General features: G+C 50.2%; 7 protein-coding genes across 7 annotated transcripts; 3 read left to right on the top strand and 4 right to left on the bottom strand.

Moving 5' to 3' along the window:
* Positions 1-191: 191 nt before the first annotated feature.
* On the top strand, positions 192-1,249 carry PSV08DRAFT_224137 (uncharacterized protein; the record flags this gene model as incomplete). Its single annotated transcript, XM_066092186.1, has 2 exons — positions 192-643; positions 788-1,249. The coding sequence occupies exons 1-2, from the start codon at positions 302-304 to the stop codon at positions 1,247-1,249; spliced, it is 804 nt and encodes a 267-aa protein (XP_065948975.1). The 5' UTR covers positions 192-301.
* A 1,158-nt stretch (positions 1,250-2,407) lies between these two features.
* On the bottom strand, positions 2,408-4,489 carry PSV08DRAFT_302048 (squalene epoxidase-domain-containing protein). Its single transcript, XM_066092629.1, has 2 exons — positions 3,871-4,489; positions 2,408-3,818 (listed from the first exon to the last, which is right to left on the bottom strand). The coding sequence occupies exons 1-2, from the start codon at positions 4,211-4,213 to the stop codon at positions 2,617-2,619; spliced, it is 1,545 nt and encodes a 514-aa protein (XP_065948974.1). The 5' UTR covers positions 4,214-4,489; the 3' UTR covers positions 2,408-2,616.
* A 265-nt stretch (positions 4,490-4,754) lies between these two features.
* PSV08DRAFT_224131 (uncharacterized protein) lies at positions 4,755-6,994 on the bottom strand. Its single transcript, XM_066092185.1, has 4 exons — positions 6,592-6,994; positions 6,471-6,542; positions 5,791-6,419; positions 4,755-5,694 (listed from the first exon to the last, which is right to left on the bottom strand). The coding sequence occupies exons 1-4, from the start codon at positions 6,633-6,635 to the stop codon at positions 5,189-5,191; spliced, it is 1,251 nt and encodes a 416-aa protein (XP_065948973.1). The 5' UTR covers positions 6,636-6,994; the 3' UTR covers positions 4,755-5,188.
* Positions 6,995-9,411: 2,417 nt separating this feature from the next.
* Positions 9,412-10,634, top strand: PSV08DRAFT_402210 (NUDIX hydrolase domain-like protein). Its single transcript, XM_014218708.2, has 4 exons — positions 9,412-9,544; positions 9,598-9,895; positions 9,957-9,984; positions 10,128-10,634. Exons 1-4 carry the CDS (start codon positions 9,453-9,455, stop codon positions 10,367-10,369), a joined length of 660 nt encoding a protein of 219 aa, XP_014074183.1. The 5' UTR covers positions 9,412-9,452; the 3' UTR covers positions 10,370-10,634.
* A 215-nt stretch (positions 10,635-10,849) lies between these two features.
* PSV08DRAFT_391181 (P-loop containing nucleoside triphosphate hydrolase protein) lies at positions 10,850-11,636 on the bottom strand (the record flags this gene model as incomplete). The annotated part of the gene is made up of 2 exons (XM_014218707.2): positions 11,536-11,636; positions 10,850-11,434 (listed from the first exon to the last, which is right to left on the bottom strand). The coding sequence occupies exons 1-2, from the start codon at positions 11,620-11,622 to the stop codon at positions 10,850-10,852; spliced, it is 672 nt and encodes a 223-aa protein (XP_014074182.1). The 5' UTR covers positions 11,623-11,636.
* Positions 11,637-12,816: 1,180 nt separating this feature from the next.
* PSV08DRAFT_203396 (Metallo-dependent phosphatase-like protein) lies at positions 12,817-14,658 on the top strand. The gene has a single exon (XM_014218705.1). It carries the CDS (start codon positions 13,142-13,144, stop codon positions 14,330-14,332), a length of 1,191 nt encoding a protein of 396 aa, XP_014074180.1. The 5' UTR covers positions 12,817-13,141; the 3' UTR covers positions 14,333-14,658.
* A 2,740-nt stretch (positions 14,659-17,398) lies between these two features.
* Positions 17,399-22,126, bottom strand: PSV08DRAFT_410046 (oxidase; the record flags this gene model as incomplete). Its single annotated transcript, XM_014218704.2, has 8 exons — positions 17,399-17,797; positions 17,859-18,360; positions 18,429-18,584; positions 18,648-18,984; positions 20,643-21,583; positions 21,640-21,867; positions 21,918-22,056; positions 22,112-22,126. 8 exons carry the CDS (start codon positions 22,124-22,126, stop codon positions 17,467-17,469), a joined length of 2,649 nt encoding a protein of 882 aa, XP_014074179.2. The 3' UTR covers positions 17,399-17,466.
* Positions 22,127-22,967: the final 841 nt, after the last annotated feature.

Genomic DNA, 22,967 nt, shown 5'->3' with positions numbered 1-22,967 from the left:
GACCGTGCGATAGGCTTCCTTGACGGCTTTCCGCGCGGGCGCCTCTCACGATCCCTCTTGCAGATCTATGGTCCATTTGACATGCTTGCCCAAGCCAAACATAAGCCGGACCCTTGCTTTTGCCAAAGCGAATGACCTTCCGAGCTTGGTCACACAGAGCTAGACAACACTCAACCACTATTACTCGGCAACCCACCGGAACTGCCCACGTCTACTACCGATCCAAAGCCCTTGATAGCCATATATACGCCATCCCATCCCAGGCCCGCCAGACGGCCAAAACCCGCAAACCACCGAGACGATGCCGCCTGCGAGCTCCTCCTTCACGCCTCTCAATGTCTCGGACGACATTGTGCCTGAATGGCTAGGGTCCTTCACCTTGGCAGCGCCCCCAAATACCGACCTTTGGAGAAAGCCTCCATCTGGTGATGTTTCCACGGCCCCGATACTCTACACGGCGCTGCGCAATCCTTTCATAGCCGCTGAAGTCACCGTGTCTGCTGATTGGGAGTTGGAATGGGATCAAGGGGGGTTGGTGATATTCGCGGGCACACCGCCAGGACAAATGGCGGCGAGACAAGCACAACAAGCAGCAGCAGCGGCGACGGCGACGGCGGCGGCAACAACAACAACAACCCTCGAGGTGCCCAATATTTCAGACATTTTGCTAGAAGACGACGACGCGACACAGAGGCGTGCGACGTCATCACTGCCTCAGACGTCGATAGCCAGCAATCTTGGAAACGTGGAACCACCATCCCCCAGCCCGCCTGGTACTGGACCCCAGCCAGTAGTAGTCGACAGCCGCGGACCCCCGCCCGCCTACCCAACAGTGCAGCAGCCGCCCGCCTCAAAATGGGTCAAAGTCGGCCTCGAATTCTGCAACAACGCCTGCCACGCGACCTCTGTGGTTGCCAACTCTGACGGCGCCGACTGGTCGCTTTCGGCACTCCCAGCGCACCAGCAGCGGCGCTACGACTTGCGGGTGAAGATTGAGCGGATTGGCTATGCGCTTTGGGTATGGTACGAGGATGATTTGGTCGGCTGGAAGAAGCTGAGGGAGGTGACGTGGTTTTTCTGGGGCGTCGAGGATAAGGCGGTCAGGGTGGGCGTGTATGCTAGTCGTCCGGCTAACTTTGGCCTCAGCATGTTTGATGCGAGGAGAGCGGCGAATGGCGAGTCCGCGGGTGATGGGAGGTTCCAAGCGAGAAATTTGTGTGTCGATTTTGAGGGCTTGGAGATTTTTTGAAAACCACATTTCCACCTTTTGTTTCATGGTTGGGGTAGGTTTTTTTCTCTCTTTCTCTCTCTTCCTTTCTTTCTATTCTACGGGTTTTGTTTCAAGGGGAAAGGCTGAGGGGATGGTTTTCCGGAGGGGAGAAGAGGTCCAAGCCAGGAGCAGAAAGTTTTTTTTTTCCAGACGGCTTCACACACACACACACACACACACACACACACACTTTCTCTCTTAACAAATCTCTCGGTGGATGGGGGAGGTCTTCAAATTTGCAAGGATTGAGAGGGGGGAGGAGGCTAAGTTCTCTTTCTCTTTCGTTTTTTTCGTTTCTGTTCATCTTTATCCAATTTTTTTTTTCTGTACAAATTTAATGGGACTACGATGATACCATGTTAATTACATACTATATTACTATATATTTATTATAAGTACAATAAGAGGTAGATTTGTCCATCTTTCCCTCTGTCTCTCTCTCTCTCTCTGTTTATTCGTTCGTGTATGACCAGAAGACAGAAAAAACGGACTATAGTACCCTTGTAGGAATAATATACATTGGTTACTTCCTTAACTGATTACTGTCAGAATTAAAGAAATCACGTTTCAACATCGAATCTATCATCCCTTTGTGCAAAGCCGTCTCTCTCTCTCTCTCTCCAAACAAACCAAAAAAAATGAATCACTTGCGAAAGCAACTTCTGTTTTTTTTTTTCGTGATTGAGATTTATCCTATCTTGTCTAAGATACAATGTTACTCTTTTGTGTACTATCCCCGCTCTCCCTCCTAAGCAATATTTGATATCCCCACACATCTTCCATTTAGAAAGGAATCAGACGGATATGGAATCAAAAGACTACCTTATTGTGTCAGAATGTTGTTTATCATTTCTCCCTTTTGAATGGAATGTGTAGAGATTTTGAGTGGGGAGGGGTGTGACGGTAAAGTAAAACCTGAGAGGATTCATTATAGACTTGTGATGAGTAAGGGGGTTGGCGAGTGATGTGTTAGCTATGGAGATGGAGGAACATGCCTGTTAATCTGTCGCGTTTCAAAAGAGGTAAATATTTTTCGTAGATTATAGCGTACATGTTAAGAAACTTGAAAAGGACCAACTATCCATATGCACAAGTTGCATTTCAAATTACACATGAAAGTATCGACAGCAATAGATTGGCTTGAATGTCATACAAATTACAATTACTATCATATGTAAAAAAAAAAATCCAACTACCTTCAACACCAGCTAACTGTCCAGACACCCCAGGCGTCCGTATAAAGGACATACAGCGAGCGTTGATCAAACCACAAAGAGGTATATACAAGCGAAAAAAAGGGTCGGTTTCCATGCAACGTTTGCTCGTTCGTTTTTGCGTCTTTTTCATCAACTCTTCGCCTCGGCAATGATATAAGGGCCGATAACACAGACAGCCGTCCAAATAACCATGATGTTCTCGACAATCAATGTCCATGGGATCATGTAAAAGGGAACCTCGGCCAACCGGACATAAATAGCATACACGGCGACGTAGAAAAAGTGATAGACCAGCATCCAGGGATGTGTAATCAGACCAGCCAACATGCCACTTGGCTCTGCGACGCTGGCACCGCCACGTAAAAAGTACTTGAAGCATCCCTTCTTGATGAGTTCGAGGTAGACGTTGTCTGCGGCGAAGAGCGAGTACAGGGCCATGGCTAGGATGTTGATGACGCTGGTGCCGTTCTTGCGTTGCCAGTGGAATTTTCCGAGGGCGGCGAGAACGGCCTCGGAGTCTTCGAGCGAAGGGATATTAGCGGGAGAGAGGAGAGACGAAAGAAGGACTACGTCGTTGAAAGCGACCGTCATGCCGCCGCCGGTCAATGGATGGCGCATGTTCATTGCGTCGCCGAGGATGATGAGGCCAGCCTGCTTTTGCGTGGAAGGAGGCAAGAAGGAGTTTGGCATGCTACGGAGCTTGCCTTGTTCGACTGCTTTGCGGAATGCGGGCTGTACGCATTCGGGAAGGCGGGGGAGTGCTACGTTGAGCATATGGTTCTTGATGCCGCCGTTCTTGGGCGACGCCGAGGGCAAGTTCTCGGGTACATCGATCAAAATACGCGTCTCGTGGGTGCCGATTTGGTAGATGAGGATCGGAGGTGCGTCGGTGAGAATGACATGGCCGTGGTTCGGGACAGGAAGCTGGGCGTCAATCATCTCTAGACCCCAGAACTTGCTGCGGACCTGGGGCTGGTGAGGAATGTATTCCTTGCGGAACTTTGATGCATAGCCGTCGGCTACCAGCGTCACAGCGCCAAAGAAGTAGTCTTGTTCGCCGTCGGTTTGGCAAGATACACCTACGACTTGGTTGGTGTGGTCGCTCTTGACCAGCGACGTGACTGTCGACTCAACAACGGTGACATTAGGCGTCGCCTTTGCCTTTGCGCGGAGCTTGGAGATGAAGCGGCCGTGGTGAAAGGAGCGACCTTCGGGTGCCTTTGAGGGCGCGCCTTTAATCAGGTTGTCGGGATAGGGAATGTGAGCCTGCTCTTTGTGGTACATGACCTGGTAACCATAGCAGGGAATGGCGTCAATGTCATCGAGGCAGTCTGTAGTATTCTGTTAGCATCCCACTCTCTGATCGACACAGACATGGCGTACCCCTCATGCCCAGTTTCTCAAGCGCATTTACACCGCCAGGCTGCAGCAGCTCGCCGACAATGCGGTCAGGCTCCTTGAGACTCTTTTCCAGCAATATGACGCTCCTGCCCTGCTTGCCAAATGCGACGGCAGCAGCACAGCCCAGAATGCCAGCACCGACAATGACGACATCTGCCTCGTGGTGGATGCGCCGCCTTTGTTCGCGAGAGTCTGTGGTGTCTAGGGCTTGGGCCGTGGGCGCAATTTGCGTCGACGAGCCTCTCTTGCGCAGCTGTGGAGAATGTGTGGCGCTGACACCAGGCGGTAGCTCGGTGAGCTTGGTGCCAGAATACATGGTGAGCATGGCTGCGATTATTATGGGCCGGGTCGAGGGCCCAGCTGAAAGCGTTGGTGGTGGGTGAGGGCGGTGGAGGCTGCGATAACAAAACAAGCAAGCAAGCAAGCAAGAGTGTTGGGGCTTGAGGCAGGTGATTTGGACAGCCAAAAGCAACAGGGCCAGGTAGAATAGGACCAGAGGGTGAGGTTGTAAAAAAAAGGCCGTAAACAATTACAGGCAAGAAAACACGAGATGCGAGGGCAGAAAGGCTGACAGGGTCCGGCAGCTTTTACTCGTCACTCTGCCTTGATGCCCGGGCGTGGCGAACCTACGATCTTAAGCGTCGATGTCGACGACAGGGATCGCCTTCACCGCCTTCTATTTTCTGCCAGGGGCTGCGGTTCCTGCACGCTCATTGGCCAGCATGGCGTGAACATGGCCTCACCCGCAAAACTGACTTGGCCTCACACCATCATCGTCTTTTTAGCAGTCACACGGTCAGTGGCTAAGGAAACAGGGCTGGCAGCCTTATCGACACCTCCTGCACAACACTCATGCACATGTATCTACGGTCGAGTTTTGATGTTACCAGGCTGCTACAGTGCATCCTGTGAAGCACCCCATCCGATTACTTATCGATACTAATACACACATTACCAACTAAACACCAACCATGACCTGTACAAACCAGCCTAAAGTAAATGTGTAATACGCAATCCGAAGAGAATAGTAACCAGAATTTCCCCCGTGTCGTGTCGTGGTGAATAAAACCCTTTTGCCTAGAAAGTAGACATAACACTCGTCACCCTATCTTTTTTTCCCGCCAGTCCCAACCCCAAGTTCACATTTTCCCAACCGCATGAATATCCAGAGTTCAACCGTCCCAGTTGAAGAAGAAGAAAAGAGAAAGCATCCTGGGTCCATCCGAGGCCCATGTTGTCTTGCAGCCATAGCTCCGACCATGTCTTGCTACTGACACTGGCGTGCATATATCCATCAATCTCAAAACGCAGTCCCGGGTTGCCCAGAAACCATGGGCGACGCCAAGGGCGTGTCGACTTCGATAATGACCGATCGTCTGTCCAGAGTGTGTTGCATCGTCTCAACAGACTGCGCCGGCCCAACATGCGAGTTGCGGTAGTAAGCCTCGTAGAATTCGCTTAACCGCGAGTCCGTCGCCCCTGACTGCCCAGGCGCAACAAGACCCGACTGTCGAGCTTGTGATTCGCTCTCGCTGATCATAGACCCCAGGATCGACGTATGCCCAGACATGGCCGTCGAAGAATCGGATAGTGGCCGTTCCCTCGCCAATCTTTCCGCCTCTTGTCCTTGCACATTACTATGCTCCGGTGTGTGGTACACTACTCCAAATGCGCTCAGCCCCGTGTGGCTGTTGCTGCTGCTGTACATGCTGCTTGCCTCGCTTCCTCCTTCACAGTAGGAAGAGTATGCGCGCGGTTGGAGTCGGGCGGGGACAGCAGACGACGAATATTGTGCATGCTCAGAGTCTTTGGTCAAAAGTTAGGGAGGGGCCCAGTATAGTATGTAACTACCAAATTTGCTAAAATACAAAAAATCAACGCACCAGGGAGCTGGCTACCTACTCGGCTCGTGAACCTGCACGCGAGGGTATCCATTCTCAGGCGATGGCGATCGGGATTCTTTCCTCAGCGCATGGCCTGGGAGCGTAGGCAGCTGAGTGGTGGGAGGGTTGTAAGGCGATTGGCCCGAAGACGAGTCATATGCCATGGTATCGGAAAGTCGGAAGTTGTCATTGTCGTGCTCGTAAGAACCAAACGTCATAGATTGAGGATCGCGAGGAGGAGCACCTGGTGATGGGGGAACTTGAAGCGACATGTCGACCATGTGGTTGTGTCTTCCGCTGAGTTCAGCCTCGGAGGGACGGAGCTTCATGGCTGGAGGTGGAGGACGGCGAGTGGCATCGGCGGCACTGAGGTTCAGACTGAGCGTGCTGTTGTTGGCAGACTGGCCCTTCATGAGTGGCGAGCTGGCGCTGCCTCCAACCAGAGTGCTGTTGCTCATGGCTCCCGGGTGATTGCTAACGATGGATCCTGCCCTCGACGTAGGGCGCGACTGAGCAACACCAGCATAAAAACCTGCCTCGATGGCCCGAATACCAAACAAATCTCCCTCATCCTTCTCGCGTTGGTTTAGCTCGACGGTGTCCTCCTTGGGCCCAGCTTCAAGCTCGGCCTTGGTCGCCTTCTTTAACCTGTTCCCATTGTAAGCTCCTGCAAGGTATTACTTTGTTCGCTCGACATACCTTTGTCGGTTGTATAGCACCTTGATGAATCCAGCAATAATGGTAATGAGGAGCAAGCTCACGAATACGATACTGACACGGATCAGTCTTGTTTCGCTAGCCGGTGTGTACGGCAACTTACACATATTTGTATGCCAGGTCAAGGTTTCCAAACCAGTTCGCCATTGTGGTTAGGGTAGCGGACAGTGGTGTCCAAAACGGGGTATCGTAGGGAAAGTAGTCTTCTGGGATTGGTGATGTACCGACGACAATCTCCAAGGTAGTGTTCCAGTGGCCCGGTGCTCAAGGTGTGGTGACGATCCAAATTAGGAGAGGATGTACGCTCTTTCCTGATTAGTTGTAGAGTTGTTTTGTCTTGCCGTCAAACGAGTGATGGGCGAAGATGCAGAATATGTGCAGTCAGAATACGCAGTATAGACAATATAGTAGCTGTGAGAAACGAAAGGACGTGTGACGGAAGCACACCAGTAATGATCGGATCGGGGAAGCAAACTCCTGAAAAACCAAAGCTAGACGAAGGAGCGAGGAGGGAAGGGGGGATAAATGAGGGTAGTAGGTCCAGAAGGGATCGCTGTCTTCCTGGGCGATTTGGCGCCATCCGTACCTACATCCGGCGTGGGCACACATGCTTTGGGATCTAAAAGCGGAGTAAGGAACTCGGGTGTTAATGCCTGCCCGCAAAAGAGACCATCAGTCGCCAATCACCGACAAGGCACTGCCAGGAAAAGAAGTTTCACGCATATACGCTAAGGATATTGGCTGTGAAGTAGCCGTTACCCATGCAAAGGCAGCCTTGCCCCGAAGTCAGTGCTCCCAAGGATCCGGCAGCGCTCTTGATCGATGGCAATCTGGGCGCTCGTAAAATCCCACCTATTGGTGGTCCAGCCGGCCCAAGTTCCACCCGCACTGTCAGGACGACTGCTTGCTTGCTTTGCCTCACATAGAGCCCTATGGTGCTGAAGCGCCGGGAATGGCGCAACAAACGGCTGTGGGCCCAACAGAAGGATGCCACTGGCGAGCAGCCCGACGCAGACATGTGATCCGAGCCTTGGAAGGGGGCATGGAGGCAAAGCGATAAAGGCGTGATAGTTGGCATGCTGGGCCGTCGTGTGTCGAGTAAAAATGCCGACAAGCACCAAAATAGCGGACGGTCAGGCCGCCGAGACTGCCCCACTTCTTTTTGGTGCTTGGCAGGAGAAGCCACCCGAAAGTGGCTAAGGCACGGGCGCCAAAGGCCCCTGCATCTTTCTTTTTGCAGCGCCATCACACCAACACCCATGCGAAAGCCAATGCCCATGTCCATACTCGCCAGCCATCACATGCTTTTCTCACTCCTTTCTCTCTCTCCTCTCTCTCTCTCCCTCCCTCTTGCGCTCTCGCCACACCTCTTTGCACGTCTCCCGAAGTCGCCCCGCCACTGGCTGTAACCTCCCGGCTCGCTCGGCAGTCATGGTGCGAATCCCGACTCTGGCCTGTGGTACTACGACTCCTACTAGGTGGATATAGCATGCACGCTATACAGAGTGCAAGGTGCCTTTAACCGTTGTCCCTTTCCCCGTCCCACGCCATGGTTTGTGGATGCACATGATGCAGAGGGCGCAAAGCCACTACCCTGTAACCAGCCCAAATCGCTAGAGGCGTGTCGCACTACGATGCAACTGGCTCAGGCCCGCCCAAACGAAACACCTATAACTCGCTTCTGACTCTGCGCCCTCAGTCGTGCACACTGTGCCGCTTTCGACGGCGACGGCAAAACGACGACCCACTGCGCAGCCATTCCGGGCGAGGGCCGCAGTTCCCCATGCCGCCGCCAGCGCCTCAACAGCATCGTCATGACAAGATGCTTTATTGCACGGCCAACCGGCTAGTATGTGCCAACAGGCGTCATCTGCCACGTCAGGTTTCAGCCGTTGCGTCGTCCCATGCCCGCCGTGGCTGCTGTGACAGGGGGAACGATTACTTGTTTACATAAGTACTCTTGTACAGAAAAGCTCGCTCCCCTAGCCAAGCTCGGCTACTGGCGCCTCTACGGTCGCGTTCTCCTATAGCCTCGTACTTGTTCGCGCCAACGACAGCCGTGGTCCGGTAGCGTGGCCCGCAGCCTCACCACTGTGATTTCTTTCTATGACGCCACAACGTGGCCAATGCGATGCAGCGAGATTACAGGTCGTAATGCCATGGACTCCAAGGCCTTCTCTAAGTACTTACTGAACCTACGCCGCACGCCGCCTTTCGCTATTATTGTCTCCGACAAACTATCAATAGAGCAGGGTTTAGCGCGGTCCCCACCAAGAGAACCGATATTAATGCGTTTCCTAGTCAGGATTTAGTAGCAACTCTCGTTCGGCGGCATTACTGGTAAGTTCGCTGCAATAAGCCTAACATGACTCTTCGGAAAAAAACTTCGTGTGCAGGTCAACAGTTGACTTATTAGCGTGGTGTTGTTGCAAAAGCAGCGTGTCGTATGTACTTACGAACAAGGAAGTGACACTATGCCCTGCGGCTTTCCTCCATGGGCCATTCAGCAAAATCACGGAGATCGACAGGGTCGTCAGCATCTTGTCTCTTCCGCTCCTAGTTGCGCTTTCTTATCTGAACATCATGATCCCGCTTCGTGACAAGCAACTGCAAATCATTCAACAGCGCCTTGAAAGCATTCCTTTGTACATGTGAGGCCTGTGCCTTCTCCATGGTTACGGGCAGCGCACACCCATATAGACTCGTCAAGTACGAAGCCAAATTCCTGCACCGGCTGCATACCAAATGAAAGCATTTTTTTTAATGACGGTAGATGTGCACATGAGCGCTGCCAGGCGACACTCTTATCACGTTCAAATTGAAGACACGGCTGGTCATTCGTACTTGCTCGGAGGCTCTTGGCAGGCACTCGCGATGTATGCCGTCATAGGGCTTGCAACTAGCGGCTGACATCGACCGCACGCCACATCCGCCCCCGCATTAAGTCAGCTCCGCAACCCCATTATGGCTTCAGTCAGCAGTGCACCGAGGAAGCCAAAGATTATCAAGGTTGAGCCGCTGGAAAACAAGGACGCAAAGTGGGCCACATTCATCAAGTGCGTAGCTGAATCGTCGTCCTTGACGCACTGGCATTGAAATTTTTCCCTAGAACTACCTACACGGATCCCGAAGGCGTCGAGCGCACTTGGGAGTCTGGCGAGCGTCTTACGCGACCCAAGGATACTGATATTGACGGTGTCGGCGTTGCAGCCATTCTTCAAGATCCTGCAAAGCCAACCGACGAACCGCGCATCGTCCTCCAAAAGCAATGGCGCCCGCCAGTCAATGCCACCGTCATCGAGGTTCCAGCCGGTCTCATGGATCCTGGTGAGAGTGCTGAAATGTGTGCGCTTCGCGAACTCAAAGAGGAGACGGGCTACATTGGCGAGCTAGTCAAAGACCAAACCGTAAGTCACGTTTCTCGCGTACTGACAGGAAGACATGCTGATCTTCTACCCCCATCACTAGTTTCGAATTAGCCCTGTCATGTTCAACGGTAAGTCGTGTATAACCATATCACCCGAGTCGATACACTGGCATCCTTGCTATGTTGACCGACTCAAAGCCCAACATGTGGACCATTATACAAGGGAGCCATTCGTGCCGTTCCGCGTCTCCACTAACTGAGCACCCGCACAGATCCAGGTTTTTGCAATACCAACCTGAGAATGATACACGTTACTGTCGATTTGTCTCGTCCGGAGAATCGCAATCCACAGCCGAGCCTTGAGGATAACGAATTCATTGAAACATTCTCGGTCCCACTGAAAAGCCTATGGGACGAGTGCATTGCTCTCGAGAAAGAAGGATACGCCATCGATGCAAGAGTCGGCACTTTGGCAGAAGGAATAGAGTTTGCGAAGCGATGGAAGTTCACCTAATCCAATATACAGCCAGGGATTTGGGGTGGAATGAACCTTTAGTACTCGCAGGGGTACCGTGGTTCAACCTTTTGATATGACATGTCTCTAGCGGAAGACCCCGCCTGTATGTATGCATTTGATACTGCACGTCCGAAACGCTAGACCCTGGGCATCTACTGGTGAGGGGCTCATTTCCCGGTGCCGGCCTAGACACTATTAACTGGTCGTACAACACTGGCTTGTTACTTAAGACTCTATGAAAACATTCAACTTCATTCCCAGACACACTATCTTTTTTTCAGCTGAGTTCTGTGTTATATCCACGGCTGTATTCCTGGCAGAATGCTTTCCTCCGTTAAGTTGTAGCACTGCACCACAGCGCTCAAAGGCGCGTACATGAACTCTATGGGATTTTTACACAATGCGCACCTCATGCTTCATGATCATTAATTTCAAGCTCAAGATACGGGTTGCAGCACTTTTGCCTTTACATCAACTTTAAGCGGTACGCTTGAATAACTTCATGATGGACCCGCCTTGTTCTGTTGCCCCGTTCGCCTTGTCCCTCTGATCCATACGCCTCGCTCTTGCTATACTGTCCACAAGCGCCTTGACCACCTCCTCTACTTCACCCCGCTCGTTCGTAGTGATTTCAAAATGCTTCAAGCCCTGACTACTTGCCCACTGCTCGGCCATATTTTTATCCACTTGACGTTTCGATGCATCCTCACCAACAATGACGTCGCGCTTGTTGCCAACAAGCACGCATCCAAAGCGCTTTTTAGTCAAATGATCATCTGCCTCTTTGGTAGCAATACCATCTCGACACGTCCAAGCATAAACATAGAATTCATGGGTCACGCTGGTAAAGGACAAGTTGCAAATGATGTCGTAGAGCAGGACTATACCGTCTGCGATGCGGAGATATTCTTCGACTATCTTGCGGTACGAGGGCGCGATGGGTCCCGTGAGATCCAAATCTATGAAGGAGAGGGTGAAGGAAGCACCCGAGTGCGAGATGCGGCGGGATAAGGGCATGGACGAGACGGCGGAGTGGGAGATGAAATGTGTGCCTTCAAGGAACTGGCATGAACGAGTCAAAAAATCATCAAAAAAAGAGACCAAGGTTGCGCGGGCAATAGTTCACGTGTTGTGTGTGGGACAAGAGAATGGTGATGGTTTACCATGTCGATGAAACAAGTCTTGCCTACTTGAGCCTGGCCGAGCACGACGATGCGGAGTGACTCAGACTTTTTCGAGCGCAGCATCATGGAATGGAGTGGGGCCTGGTTCGAGTGGAACGATAAGGATATGGGATGGCTGAGACCGTTGTTAGCATGAGAACGACCGATGTTATGTATATTGATTGTTAAGGTGCGGAAGTAGGCGCTAAACTACATTGGAAATATCATCAATAATTACACCAATACAAACATAGCCGATTCACTTCTGGGCTTATGTAATAGAAAAATTAAAGGCATATATGTGTAGATTTGGTGTGTACTTACCCTGGCTAACTATGAGTAGTGGGTTGAGATGCTCTGACAACGGTTGTGGACCCAAGTGTCAGCAATAGGTAAAAAAAAAGTAGATGTTCAAGACTAGACAGAGTTTGAATACGATGTATATATTGTAACAGATTGATAGAATTCTTATGGATTAATTTCTTGCCGCCGTAGTGAGGAGTCACGCGATGGTGAAGACAAAGAAATAAATAGAAGTCTGGATAGACACCAAAAGATCAACTCACTAGTACGACATTTCCAATCCATATACTGATTGCAGGACTTCAATCTTGTGCTACAATCATTTCTTTAAACACTATGAAGACCTTTGCCCTGGTTACGATCACAGCACAGCCTGCGGTACTCGACTCAAGACAAATACCCGTACCGGCGCCAGAAGGATGTGAGCCATGCTATCATGCCAGCCTACCTCTGCCCCAAAAGTGTTGGGCTGGAACGTCTGAAAAGATCTTTGTAAGTAGTATTTTGTGGAGGGGATAGAAGAAGGCGTCTGTCGGATCAGGCATGGGAGATGGGACGGCATCGCGGGTAGAGGTTCGTACGCTAACTTTGAATCTGCAGGGCTCTTGTAAAGCGTGCTGTAAGAACTAGAGCTTTTCTAGGCGCATGATGAGGGTGGTGTAGATGGGGGTATGGGACGGAAGGCGGCTGTCAAGATGGGAGAGGCATGTTTGATAGGGCCAAGTTGTATACTATGAAAGGGAAAAAAATGAAGAAAATCAATCAATTTTCAGCATCTGCACATATTTCGGCCATGCTTTCAAGTCTCAAGGATGTATGGGTTCGACAGGCTTGTACTTTGGAGGGGTGACCCAGGGATTGGCCGCGTGTCAATGGAAGATAGTACTGGGCGCAGCAAGCTGCGACGACGCGAAACAGTACTAGGGGCGGTCTTATTGTGAGGCTTTCCGCGTCCAACATGACGCAGCCTGCCACACGCACCCGGCGTGCATCTGGCCACTATTCTCTTGTTCGCTCGAGCACTGTCGCCACTTACTTACATACCACTATCTTGTCTCGGGGTACAAGCGGTGAAGAATTTAAGATCGCGAATCCGAGGCGCAAATCACTCATTGGCTTTGCATCCACCATCAACAAGCGCACACACACACACACACACTACAAGACAAGCAACACAGCGCAGGCGCAGTCTTTTGCATACAACAGTGCCATAACCAACCGGGCCGCGTAACCCTGTGAACGACATATCAAGAAAGAACATTGCCAGACGTATACAGCGACACGTCGCACACCCACCGGCCCTATGACGTACCGCGACCACAATGCATATGCATACCCGCCCACCCGGCCACGGCCCCTCATCGAGCTGATACCAGACTATCACGAAGACCTCGATGTATCAGACGAGGAAGACGGATTCTACCAACGCGAAGACGACTTCTTCCTCCCACCCAAGGTCCAGGCCGCCATCCTCCGCACAACCGACCGCATCCCACGGAGAATCAAGCGCCACTGCGCCGCATACATTTTCCTCTTTTTCCTGGGCATTGCCAGTTGGTGGACATACTTTGGCCCGCGTCGTGCCGCACTTGTCGAGGACCTGCATCTGATGGACAACGCGCCGACCATGAGCTACGGCATCCAGGTGCGCCCCGAGTTCAAGGGCATGATCCAGGTCACGGACATGGACGAGCAGCATTTGCCCAAGGAGAACAAGCGCCTCATCTTCATCGGCGATGTCCACGGCTGCCGCGCAGAGCTTGAGCATCTCCTTAACAAGGTCGCCTTTGACCAGTCGCGCGACCACATCGTCATGACGGGCGACATGATCGCAAAGGGCCCGGACTCTGCCGGCGTCATCAAACTCGCCCGCAAATACGGCGCCTCATGCGTACGCGGAAACTGGGAAGACAAACTGCTCCTCTCCATCGCCGAAGCCCAAGACCGCCACGTCCTCGTCATGCCCACTGCCGACAACGACGAGGCAAAACTCGACTTTGTCGGCGCACCCACCGCATCCCAAGGCAACGCCAAACTCCGAAAACTCGCAAAGCAATTCTCCAAAAAGGACATTGACTACCTCCGCCAATGCCCCGTTATCCTCCGCGTCGGCACCGTAACCAACCTCGGTGCCCTCGTCACCGTGCACGCCGGCCTCGTCCCAGACATCCCGCTCGAGCACCAAGACCCCTTCCACGTCATGAACATGCGCAGTATCGACCTCAAGACGAGGATCCCCACGTCCAAGCACGGCGGGACCCCCTGGGAAAAATTCTGGAACCATCGCCAGCAGAAACTGAAGGCCAAGGAGCGTACGACGGCCATTTATGGGCATAATAGAAAGAAGGGGCTTAATGTGCATGAGTACTCGTTTGGGCTCGATACCGGGTGTGTTAGTGGGGGGAAGCTTACCGCGCTTGTCGTGGATGGGGAGGGGAAAGCGGAGATTGTGCAGGTTAAGTGTGGGGTTGAGGGTGGTTATGGGAGTGAGTAAGCGGGTTTAATCAGGTGTCACTTGCCCGGACTTTTATGTTGGGTAATACTGTTTTGCATCTTTATGGCGTTTTTTGTTTGTTTGTTTGTTGTACGATAGTTTAAATAGATGAGTGGGACATGTTATGGGCCATTTTTTACGCAAGAAGATGCAGCTGACTTCGTTTGTTGGGTGTGTTGAGTTGATCTTGGAATGGCATAGTTTTGTAGATTGTTGCTGTCAAAGCGAATAAGCAATAATATAGCTCAGAAATGTGACTTGTAAGGTTAGATGAAGTGTAGGCAGATCACATATGGAGACACTAACAATGCATATTATTCTATCTGCGTGTTTCGTGCAAAAAAATCCTACTTCTCTTTGATCAAAACTCTGCTAGTAACAGCTATTTGTATATGTGGCTTTTGTACAGAACAGATGACAACATATCCTGCATGTCTTACTATTGCTATTTTCACAACGAGAAATTATCTTGTTTTCCCGTGTAGAGTGACAGTAGTACAAGTCAAAAAAGAAAGTGCTGCGAGGATTAGAAATAGATGTGGGTATCGAAGACGGATCATAGATGTAGGTTCTACGTGCGAGTAGGTAAGTAATCAAATGATGATAATTAAAGGCAGAAGCTAAGCGCTCTGTGCGAAAAAAAAACATTGCTTCAATGGTTACCTCACGAGTTGCATGTCTTGATAGTTTAAGTGGTATTTCCTATATGAAACTTACGCAATTCAATTTTCTGGAATAATTCCGTCTCTATGTTTTCAAAGATTTGCTAAGACGTTCAGAATATCTTTCTTTGCCTAGATGGAGTTATGGAGTAAATATCAGAATATTGATTGTTCTAGGTAATAGCCAGAGCGGCGAGCATATATAGCAATAGTTAGCCGTAGCATCCAGTAGTTGCGGTATTGAGTAGCCAGAGCAGCTAGACTAGCCATAGAATTTTGTGGTCAGAGTGGAATGGTAGCGAGTGTGGGTTCTTTTTCTAGGGAAACAATCGGTTGTATACGTTGGGAGAGTAGTGGGAAATTTCATGGGGGCTGGGTCATGATTTTTTATAGCTAAGATTTGATAAAAGATGGATTCGAGCGTGACTAGGTGGGCTCTTCAATTGGAGCGAGAGGTAATCCAATACAGAAAAGACAACAGAAAAAAATAGTATGTGTATAGATACAATGAAGATGACAACGAAGATTGCTGCTGTCGTTGGCTTTATGTGATATCTAAGAGTCTCCTTTGGAGCATGTAAACGGTTCAGGCACAGGACTGACAGTGGTAACGCACTGCCTAACCTGCCCATCTATAGGATTAATACATCCGATACTGGCAAGTTAGTGTGAAGCCTGCCATTATTTTCAAAGAAACACTAAGCTAGTATGCTACTCACGAATGATGCATACCCTATCAAAGTAGCAGAGGCAATTGTTTTGCAATAGTATTATCTTGATTTAGTCACCCCGCTGTCTAATAAGCCAGTGTTGTCTTGAGAGAGGTTTAAACCTCGATCAATTACGTGGCGAAAGCTTGAATATGGAAATACAAAAAATGGGGAGATGACAAGACACAGGTAAGAAAAGACGATTTCTTATACAGATAAATTGTCATATAAACAACTGAATTTGATTGAGCACATTGACTTGAAGGCTATTATTAAGTATCATTACATGACAAACGGTGCGTATTCTCCGCTCTCTGCGGTGAAGATCCAGAAGGAAAAACAAGCTGTTTCAAAGGCCTCATGATAGCACTGCAAACCTTCAAAATGGTCTGGGTCGACTTCTGCGATACATCCGTAAAACTACTGGAAATGACGGAAAGGGGCAGTCAGAAGAAGTCAATGTATTTCCTTACATCTCTCCTTGAAAAAGGAGGGAAGAGAACAGTGGAAGGAAACATGTTTGTGAAATAGAGTTTTCTACTCGAAGGACAACATGTGAGTGTACAGACAAGTTGGTACAAAAGTTTGCAAGAGCATACACAGAGATATGGTTTTTGCTTGCAAAAAAAGGTAGTACTGTCTTGATAGATGTACTGCAACACTTAGAAGCCGAGTCGCGTGTAAGGCAACTGATGGAACTCTTGGAGCACTGTCAGCACGGGATGGGCTCAATCACATGACCGAATATATCTACTTCCATTCACAAGATCTATCAGTTCTTGGAACAAACCGTCTCGACACAGCTTACGCTGTTGTCTTGATTTCTAGCTGCAAACGTCCTTCGTAGACGAGCCAGAGAAGAAACTTCGACAAGACTACTTCCTCACTCACAAGCAAATACATTCAGAGACAAGAACAAGCTCAGATCTCAAACGATCAAACCCCCCGATCGATGCACGCGTTTCCAGTAAGACGTCAGTGGCTGATACTCTACACACACAAACACAGTCATCTTCATGCGATTAAGCCTTTTTCCGGTCTTGTCCCCGTTTCTGAATCTCACATTCACCGTAACACGCACCGCTTGCGCCATATACTCCCTGCTTTACACGAAAAATACGATATCTCTCTCTCCATCCCGCCACCACGTACCTTGTCAAAAGCCTCGTTGCTGTTACACGCTACAAAAGTCTAAACAGCTCCACAAACGCGGTTCGGCACAAATCGGATTACCCGGGATTCACCCTTTGTCACTCTTTCCCCCTCTAAACGACACTTGGAACTTACGTAGACTAGCTAGCTGTAGTTAGGCGACACGGGTCAACTGACGTGAGCACGGGAACAAGACCCGGCAGAGTAAGTGAATGCCGCAGATCTGCATCGTGGATCCTATGCTGTGCAGTTGATAGTACTGAAGGAGATATACTTTGGGGTGTCGGCTGAAATTCGGAGCGCGGCCTGGGAGGGGAGGGGTTGAATGCTGTACTACGTAGTATTTTCAATAAAGCTTGATGGGAGCGGCAATCATGTGCCATGGTTTTTTTGGTGGAAGATCTGCGCGTTGGGGTGACTTGGCGTACATACAGGCGAGACAAGTTGTGGTTGCATGGGGGTTGTGGAGACTGGGGAGTAATTGAAAGAGGTTCAAATTGGATTGGGTGAATATTGGTGTGGTTGTACAACACGGTATTCATGTAGATTAATAATTACATATGGGGTAGTTTGCACTCGACCATCTAGGTATTTACTTTGTCAAGCTGACTTAGAGGCTGGATCCAGCTTGAGCTGCTCCAGCGAACTGGTGTTGCAGGGCATCCCAAAGCGGCTCACCGCCCTCGGTCAGATCCTTCCAGGCGGGACAGGACAAACTCAATAGTGGTTGTGCAAGCGTGTCGGTCACTAGCCTAATCGGAACATCGAGCGTGGAGAGGAGTCCAGAGAGCGAATTAGGTAAGAAAGTCTTGAGCACCTGGAATACGAAGCAGAGGAGGTTGTTGTTCTCCAATAATGTCGTGAGGTTGACCACGCCGCCGGTAATGTCACCAAGATTGACGCCAGTGAATGAATTCACCTTGCCAGTGTTGCCGCCAATGCTGTAGCCAAGTGTTAGGTACTGAGGAATGACTTGCAAAGCGGAATATCATGTGCACATACCTGCCAAGAACGGGATATTTCAGGACCCAGTTGACAATGTCCAAGTTAAGTGGGACCAAACCATATTCGACTGTCCTGCGGTACCAGTTGTTGGGAATAGTCTCGTGTCCCTTGCGGTACTCAAAAGTTCCATTGTCCTTCTTGAAAACACCAAAGAAGCTTCGGAAAACCTCTTGGGTCAGAATGCCCTCGGGTTGCTCGGCTGTGTGGTTGGATAGGATGCGGCCCAGGAAAAAGTAACCAGCGTTGCGGCTGACCATACCAGTGACAGGACCGTAGTAGAAGTATGGGTTGGTTGCGACGCTTTGCGCCCAGCGACGAGCAGCCTGATCAGCGAGTACATCCATGGAGAGCACACCATTTTTGTCGGCACGGTCGTGGAAGTCCATGAACAAGGTCATGTTCATGGTCGCGGCGTCGCCCGTGACATAGAGATCATTGCGTGTAAGGGACGCGTCCGACTCGATCCAGTTATGCGAACCCGAAAGACCTCGAGGCTTGCCTAGTAACGCCAAGAGTGTGAGTAACTGTTGTTGTACATTTTGTAGTTTGGAAATGACGGCGACATACCCAAAAGCCCAACCAGGTTGCCCAAGAGGTTTTGCCCCACGAGCCCAGTGGGTGGACCTCCAATGGAGAAACCCGGGTTCAACGACAGTGGGTTGCCCGTCCAGACAGTTCCCATAACCCCCAGAACGAGAGCGAGTTCTAAGCCCATACCCATGACTATAATATCAAAAAGTTAAAAATTATCCCATTCCCTGGTCATGTGAGATTGGAAAAACGCACCTTGGTTGATAGCTGTAACGACTTCTGCAAAACTGGTGATACCAGTGCGAGAAATGTAGCCATGGTTTGCCAGGGCATTCAGTCCTGGACAGGGACCACGCTGGTCGCTTGACTTGGGAGCCTGGAATGCATGTTCTCCAGAAACATCAATGGGTTTGGTGAAGTCAATGATGAACCTCTTCTCCTTTTGGTAGTCCTCCACTGACCGGATTGCTGCATTCAGCTTTTCCGGGGTTAAGCCATGCAGGTGGCGGTGGTCGAGAGAAGGAAAAGCATCGACAACACTTTGCCCCAGCGAAAGAGTGAGAAGAGCAAGTGAGAATTTCATAATGAACGACTAGAGTTGGCAAACAAAATCACTTGAACGAGCGTTTGGGAATTTAGATATCATCAAACTTGACTGGCAGACTCTAAATCACTAGTAACCAGTAAGCAATGGGCAATTAGTGTTTCGGCGTCAGGCCCCATGGATGCCCGGTGGAGAACGATCTGTGGGGCGTTATGCAAGCGGCGGGATCCGGATACGTAAAATCCGTCAGGTACGCATTCAGTATCTAGTCAGCGGGCTCGGTGTGTCGGTGTGACTTTGCGTCCAAACCAGCAACTCGCATGGCTGGGCAGGAAATGAATGGGGGCGAATCCTCATTTCCACAAGTCCCAAGACTGGGGAAACCGTTGAGTAGTGCATGAAGAGGATACTTACCTTTGGGATTTCGGACCGTTTCTCTTTTGGGACATAGCCTGTGGGTGTTTTCTGAAAGCAAGGAAGATCAACAGCTGCGCCGCCGTGAGACAAGCGATATCTAAGGTCTCGGCTGGAATTGCATGTTCGTAAGACGGAAGCAATTTGCTGATTTCTTGCAAGAAACGTGTAGAGAAGGATCGACAGTGGTAACCAACCAAAAAGGTACAAGCAGCAATTAAACGGCCCGTTTAAAAACAGCTAGCAAGCCCCACCAAACCCGTGCTGTCACACCCGATTCGGGTTGTAGACCCGGTTAGCCGTCTGTCCCTACGCTCGGGTACAAGGTGAAACAGATCAGACTTGTTACTACCTCAAAAAGAGTAATCCCAGGAGAGGAGGCCTCGAGGCACAGACCCATATGCCGAGCAACATCCGGGGCAGAATACGAGCACCCAACGCCTTCTGGAAGCAGCGACCGCAGTGGATCTGAGAAGAAAAAGACCTAGTATCTTTAGTATCCACAGTTTCAAGTCTGGAATGGATACGCAAGAGAAGGATTTGCAAGTTACAATAGTAGCGGAATTGGCAAAGGGGGGGGGGAGAGGGGTTTTTTTTCCTGTAACCCCCGCCCCTTGGTCTGCGATGTGGGATAATCCACGATGACGCCCACCGACTTGGAAACTCAGGCGAAGATCCGCTGACAGGGTGGTACCCAGAAGCTGGGCCTGTCCCTGAACCGGGTTGAATTCCTATTCCCCCGCTGCACGTAGGAGTTTTTGTAAGTAAATAGAAGGGGGGGGTGGGGGGGCGGCGGCCTGGTATACAGACAAGGTTCTTAGTCAGTCTTGCTTCCCGAGCTGACACGGTAGCTTAGTGACGCACCGTCACCCGTGTCTGCACCGCCCTGTTATCACGCACATCCGAGTTAGGCGCGAGAGTAAGATTGCAATTGTCGACCCCTCGCTTTGTCATGCCACAGTCATGATCGGCGGCCTGGACATTTCTTGTCTCTGTTGAGACCATGACATCAAGGTAAGAGTAGATAACGCGGCTGAGTGAGATATACGCAAAAGACATGTATGTGTGTAGTAGAATAGAATAGAATTGCTTAATTCGTCTATGTATTAATAATAGCCATGAGAGTACTGTAACGTAGGAAGGGGTATATGGCGCTATTTTTTCCCCGACAAAACAAGAAATAGAGAAATGGCTGCCCATGTGATTCTAAGAATTCCAAGATCCCAAACGCCATCAGTGGCTAACCGGAGCCTTTTCCGCTTCTGAACATGCGCAACAAAACTAACTCAAACATGCTCCTTTCCTGTCATTGGCCAGTTCCAATCCTGTGGGCGGTCATTAGGATGTGAGCCACTGTGCTGATCAACATCGACCTCGTGCGTTTGTGTGACCCAAGTGTTGGACTCTTTGCCGGAATGTGGCTGGGCTTCCTTGGTGAGATGGGCGCGATCGCTGCTGTCAATGTCAGACAGCGGAATAAAATTGTCTTCTTTTGTGATCCCCTTTATTGAGACCCGACCCAATCTGCTGGGAGTAGTGGAAGAAGTTGCGTGGGATCCACCGCTCTTGTCTGTCGAGTTCTTGCTTGCTTTGACAGTCGTCTTCATCTTTGGCCATAGCTTGCCGATCAGGAATCGATGGGCAGGCATGCATCCGCAGACAATCGAGACGTCAATCTCAATCAAACTCCAGAGTCCAGCGTCGACGTAGTTCCAGGTGATGTTTTGTGTGTTGGCGAAATGGATGAGCGAGTACAAGCGGACAGCCGAGACCACAATGACGAAGATACCAACGCCAAACATACTCATGACCATAAGCTTCTTCTTAATGCCCATGTTCAGTCCAGCCAAGTGCTTCATTGGGAGAACCATGACGATTGCATCTAACAAGATGTTGATGGCAGCTGCGATCCAACCCTGAAGATGGATGTCGTTGCATGTGCCTTTGTGTAGTCCATCCCACTGTGTCCAGGCCATGCTGATAGGCCTACATTGGAAGAGGGTGGCGAAGAAGAAAGCAACGGTATATGCACCCGATAGACCCATGACGCTGTAGACAATCATCTTGAACTTCTTCTCTGGGAAGACGCGGAGGTAGAAGAAGAGAATGGAGATCTTGGAAATACCAAGAGCTGTCACGTAAAAGACCTCTCCAAAGAAGTAGTACTTGAGGACATTGGTGATTTGGTAATCCTTCAATGTCCAGATATCACGGCCAAGGCCGTTATCTGCCACTGGAGAAGAATGTTAGCAAGTTTGGTTGGTTTGTAGCAGGAAACCAAGTTCTTACAGTTCTTGATAAAGACTGTCGGGGGGATGGCGAGCGCAAGTACAACAGCCATGGTGGCATCGTCCCATGACACCTGACGACCGCGTTTACCGATACTGGCCACCATTCTGAGAATGTAGGATACGACAGCGATCACACATCCAGTAATGCCACCGACGATGAATTTCTTGCCGTTGTAGCGTTCAGGGACTCCGCAGCCTTTGCTGCTGACATTTTTTGTTTCTATCACTGTTGTTAGTGTCCAAACGCGTCAATTGTCCATGACTGGGTCGTCCTACGCAGAAGTTCGTAGTTGGTACATGTCTTTGCAGCACATAGACCAACAGCAGCATTGAGAGCCGTATTTGTGCACAAGCACTCCGAAGTGAGATTTGTCGCGCAGGATGATGTGGGGATGACCTCGATAAAACAAGCCAACTGGACTCATATGTTAGATAGGAGATTTGGCCATTCTGCTGCACGAGAAACATACCGAACACTTAGGCATATTTTCCGCTAGAGTCGCCAGTGGGTTTTGTGCTTGAACGCCAGCTGCAAAGGCTGCAAGCCCTACCAAGACGTTGACAAACTTCATGGTGAAGTGGAAGGTGTGCCTTGCCAAAATGCAAAGCAACAAAAAAGTGTTATTGGTGCAAGTAAAAAAGAAAAAAAAAGATGATTGGCGTAGTGTCGAAAGCCACGCTGATAATCAGGGTCCCGGAGGTACGTACATGTACGAATATAAATCCGCAGTGAGCCCTGTCCGGATGACTTGCTCAGAAGTTGTTGGACGTGAAAAGGCTCGGCAAGTACCGTACAGCATCAGTTGATGAGCTTGATGGCCAAGAGACAATTCTCCGATGTCATGGATCCGCATAAAATGGTCCCCAGCCAGGGTGAGCAAGATAAACCAAAGCAATGAGTTGCAGTGGTGGTAGCGTCACATCGAGAACAACATCAGTGCTGGGAAACAAGCTGCACAACCACCTGTGCGCAGTTTTTCCCACCGCCAAGGTACTTAGTATGCCAATCCTTAGCCTTGCCGCATACGACGGGCCCTTGAGCATTTCTTCCCCGAAAGCTAGTCCGCTCTGAAAACGTCCGCTAGGAGCATTTTTTACCAGTAATACCCGTACCGACGGCTAGCTTGCCGGTAAATATGAGCCGACATGAAAGGTGGGTGCAGTGGGTGCAGGCATGAAGCTTGCGTAGGTATACCCCATCACCCATGTGGAATCCGTCGTGGAGAACTTGTTGACGGGGCCCTTTGGGGTTGTGCTGGGACCTGGGCGTGGTGATGAGCATAGGGGAGAGGCCCACTTGCGGCGTGCCTCCTGGCCAATTAGTAG

This window comes from Bipolaris maydis, assembly GCF_028858645.1.
Source record: "Bipolaris maydis strain C4 unplaced genomic scaffold PSV08scaffold_8, whole genome shotgun sequence".
Classification (NCBI taxonomy): domain Eukaryota; kingdom Fungi; phylum Ascomycota; class Dothideomycetes; order Pleosporales; family Pleosporaceae; genus Bipolaris; species Bipolaris maydis.
Note: the sequence above shows the minus strand (reverse complement) of the source record. Positions and strands in the feature narration are given on the sequence as shown.

Coding starts and splice junctions, on each gene's coding strand:
- PSV08DRAFT_302048 (XM_066092629.1), bottom strand. CDS start 4,213: ATGCTCACCATGTATTCTGGCACCAAGCTCACCGAGCTACCGCCTGGT. Junction 3,819..3,870: donor TGAGAAACTGGGCATGAGGG/GTACGCCATGTC, acceptor AGAATACTACAG/ACTGCCTCGATGACATTGAC.
- PSV08DRAFT_224131 (XM_066092185.1), bottom strand. CDS start 6,635: ATGGCGAACTGGTTTGGAAACCTTGACCTGGCATACAAATATGT. Junction 6,420..6,470: donor GTGCTATACAACCGACAAAG/GTATGTCGAGCG, acceptor CAATGGGAACAG/GTTAAAGAAGGCGACCAAGG. Junction 5,695..5,790: donor CGTGCAGGTTCACGAGCCGA/GTAGGTAGCCAG, acceptor TTTTGACCAAAG/ACTCTGAGCATGCACAATAT.
- PSV08DRAFT_402210 (XM_014218708.2), top strand. CDS start 9,453: ATGGCTTCAGTCAGCAGTGCACCGAGGAAGCCAAAGATTATCAAGGTT. Junction 9,545..9,597: donor AAGTGGGCCACATTCATCAA/GTGCGTAGCTGA, acceptor ATTTTTCCCTAG/AACTACCTACACGGATCCCG. Junction 9,985..10,127: donor TAGCCCTGTCATGTTCAACG/GTAAGTCGTGTA, acceptor GCACCCGCACAG/ATCCAGGTTTTTGCAATACC.
- PSV08DRAFT_203396 (XM_014218705.1), top strand. CDS start 13,142: ATGACGTACCGCGACCACAATGCATATGCATACCCGCCCACCCGGCCA.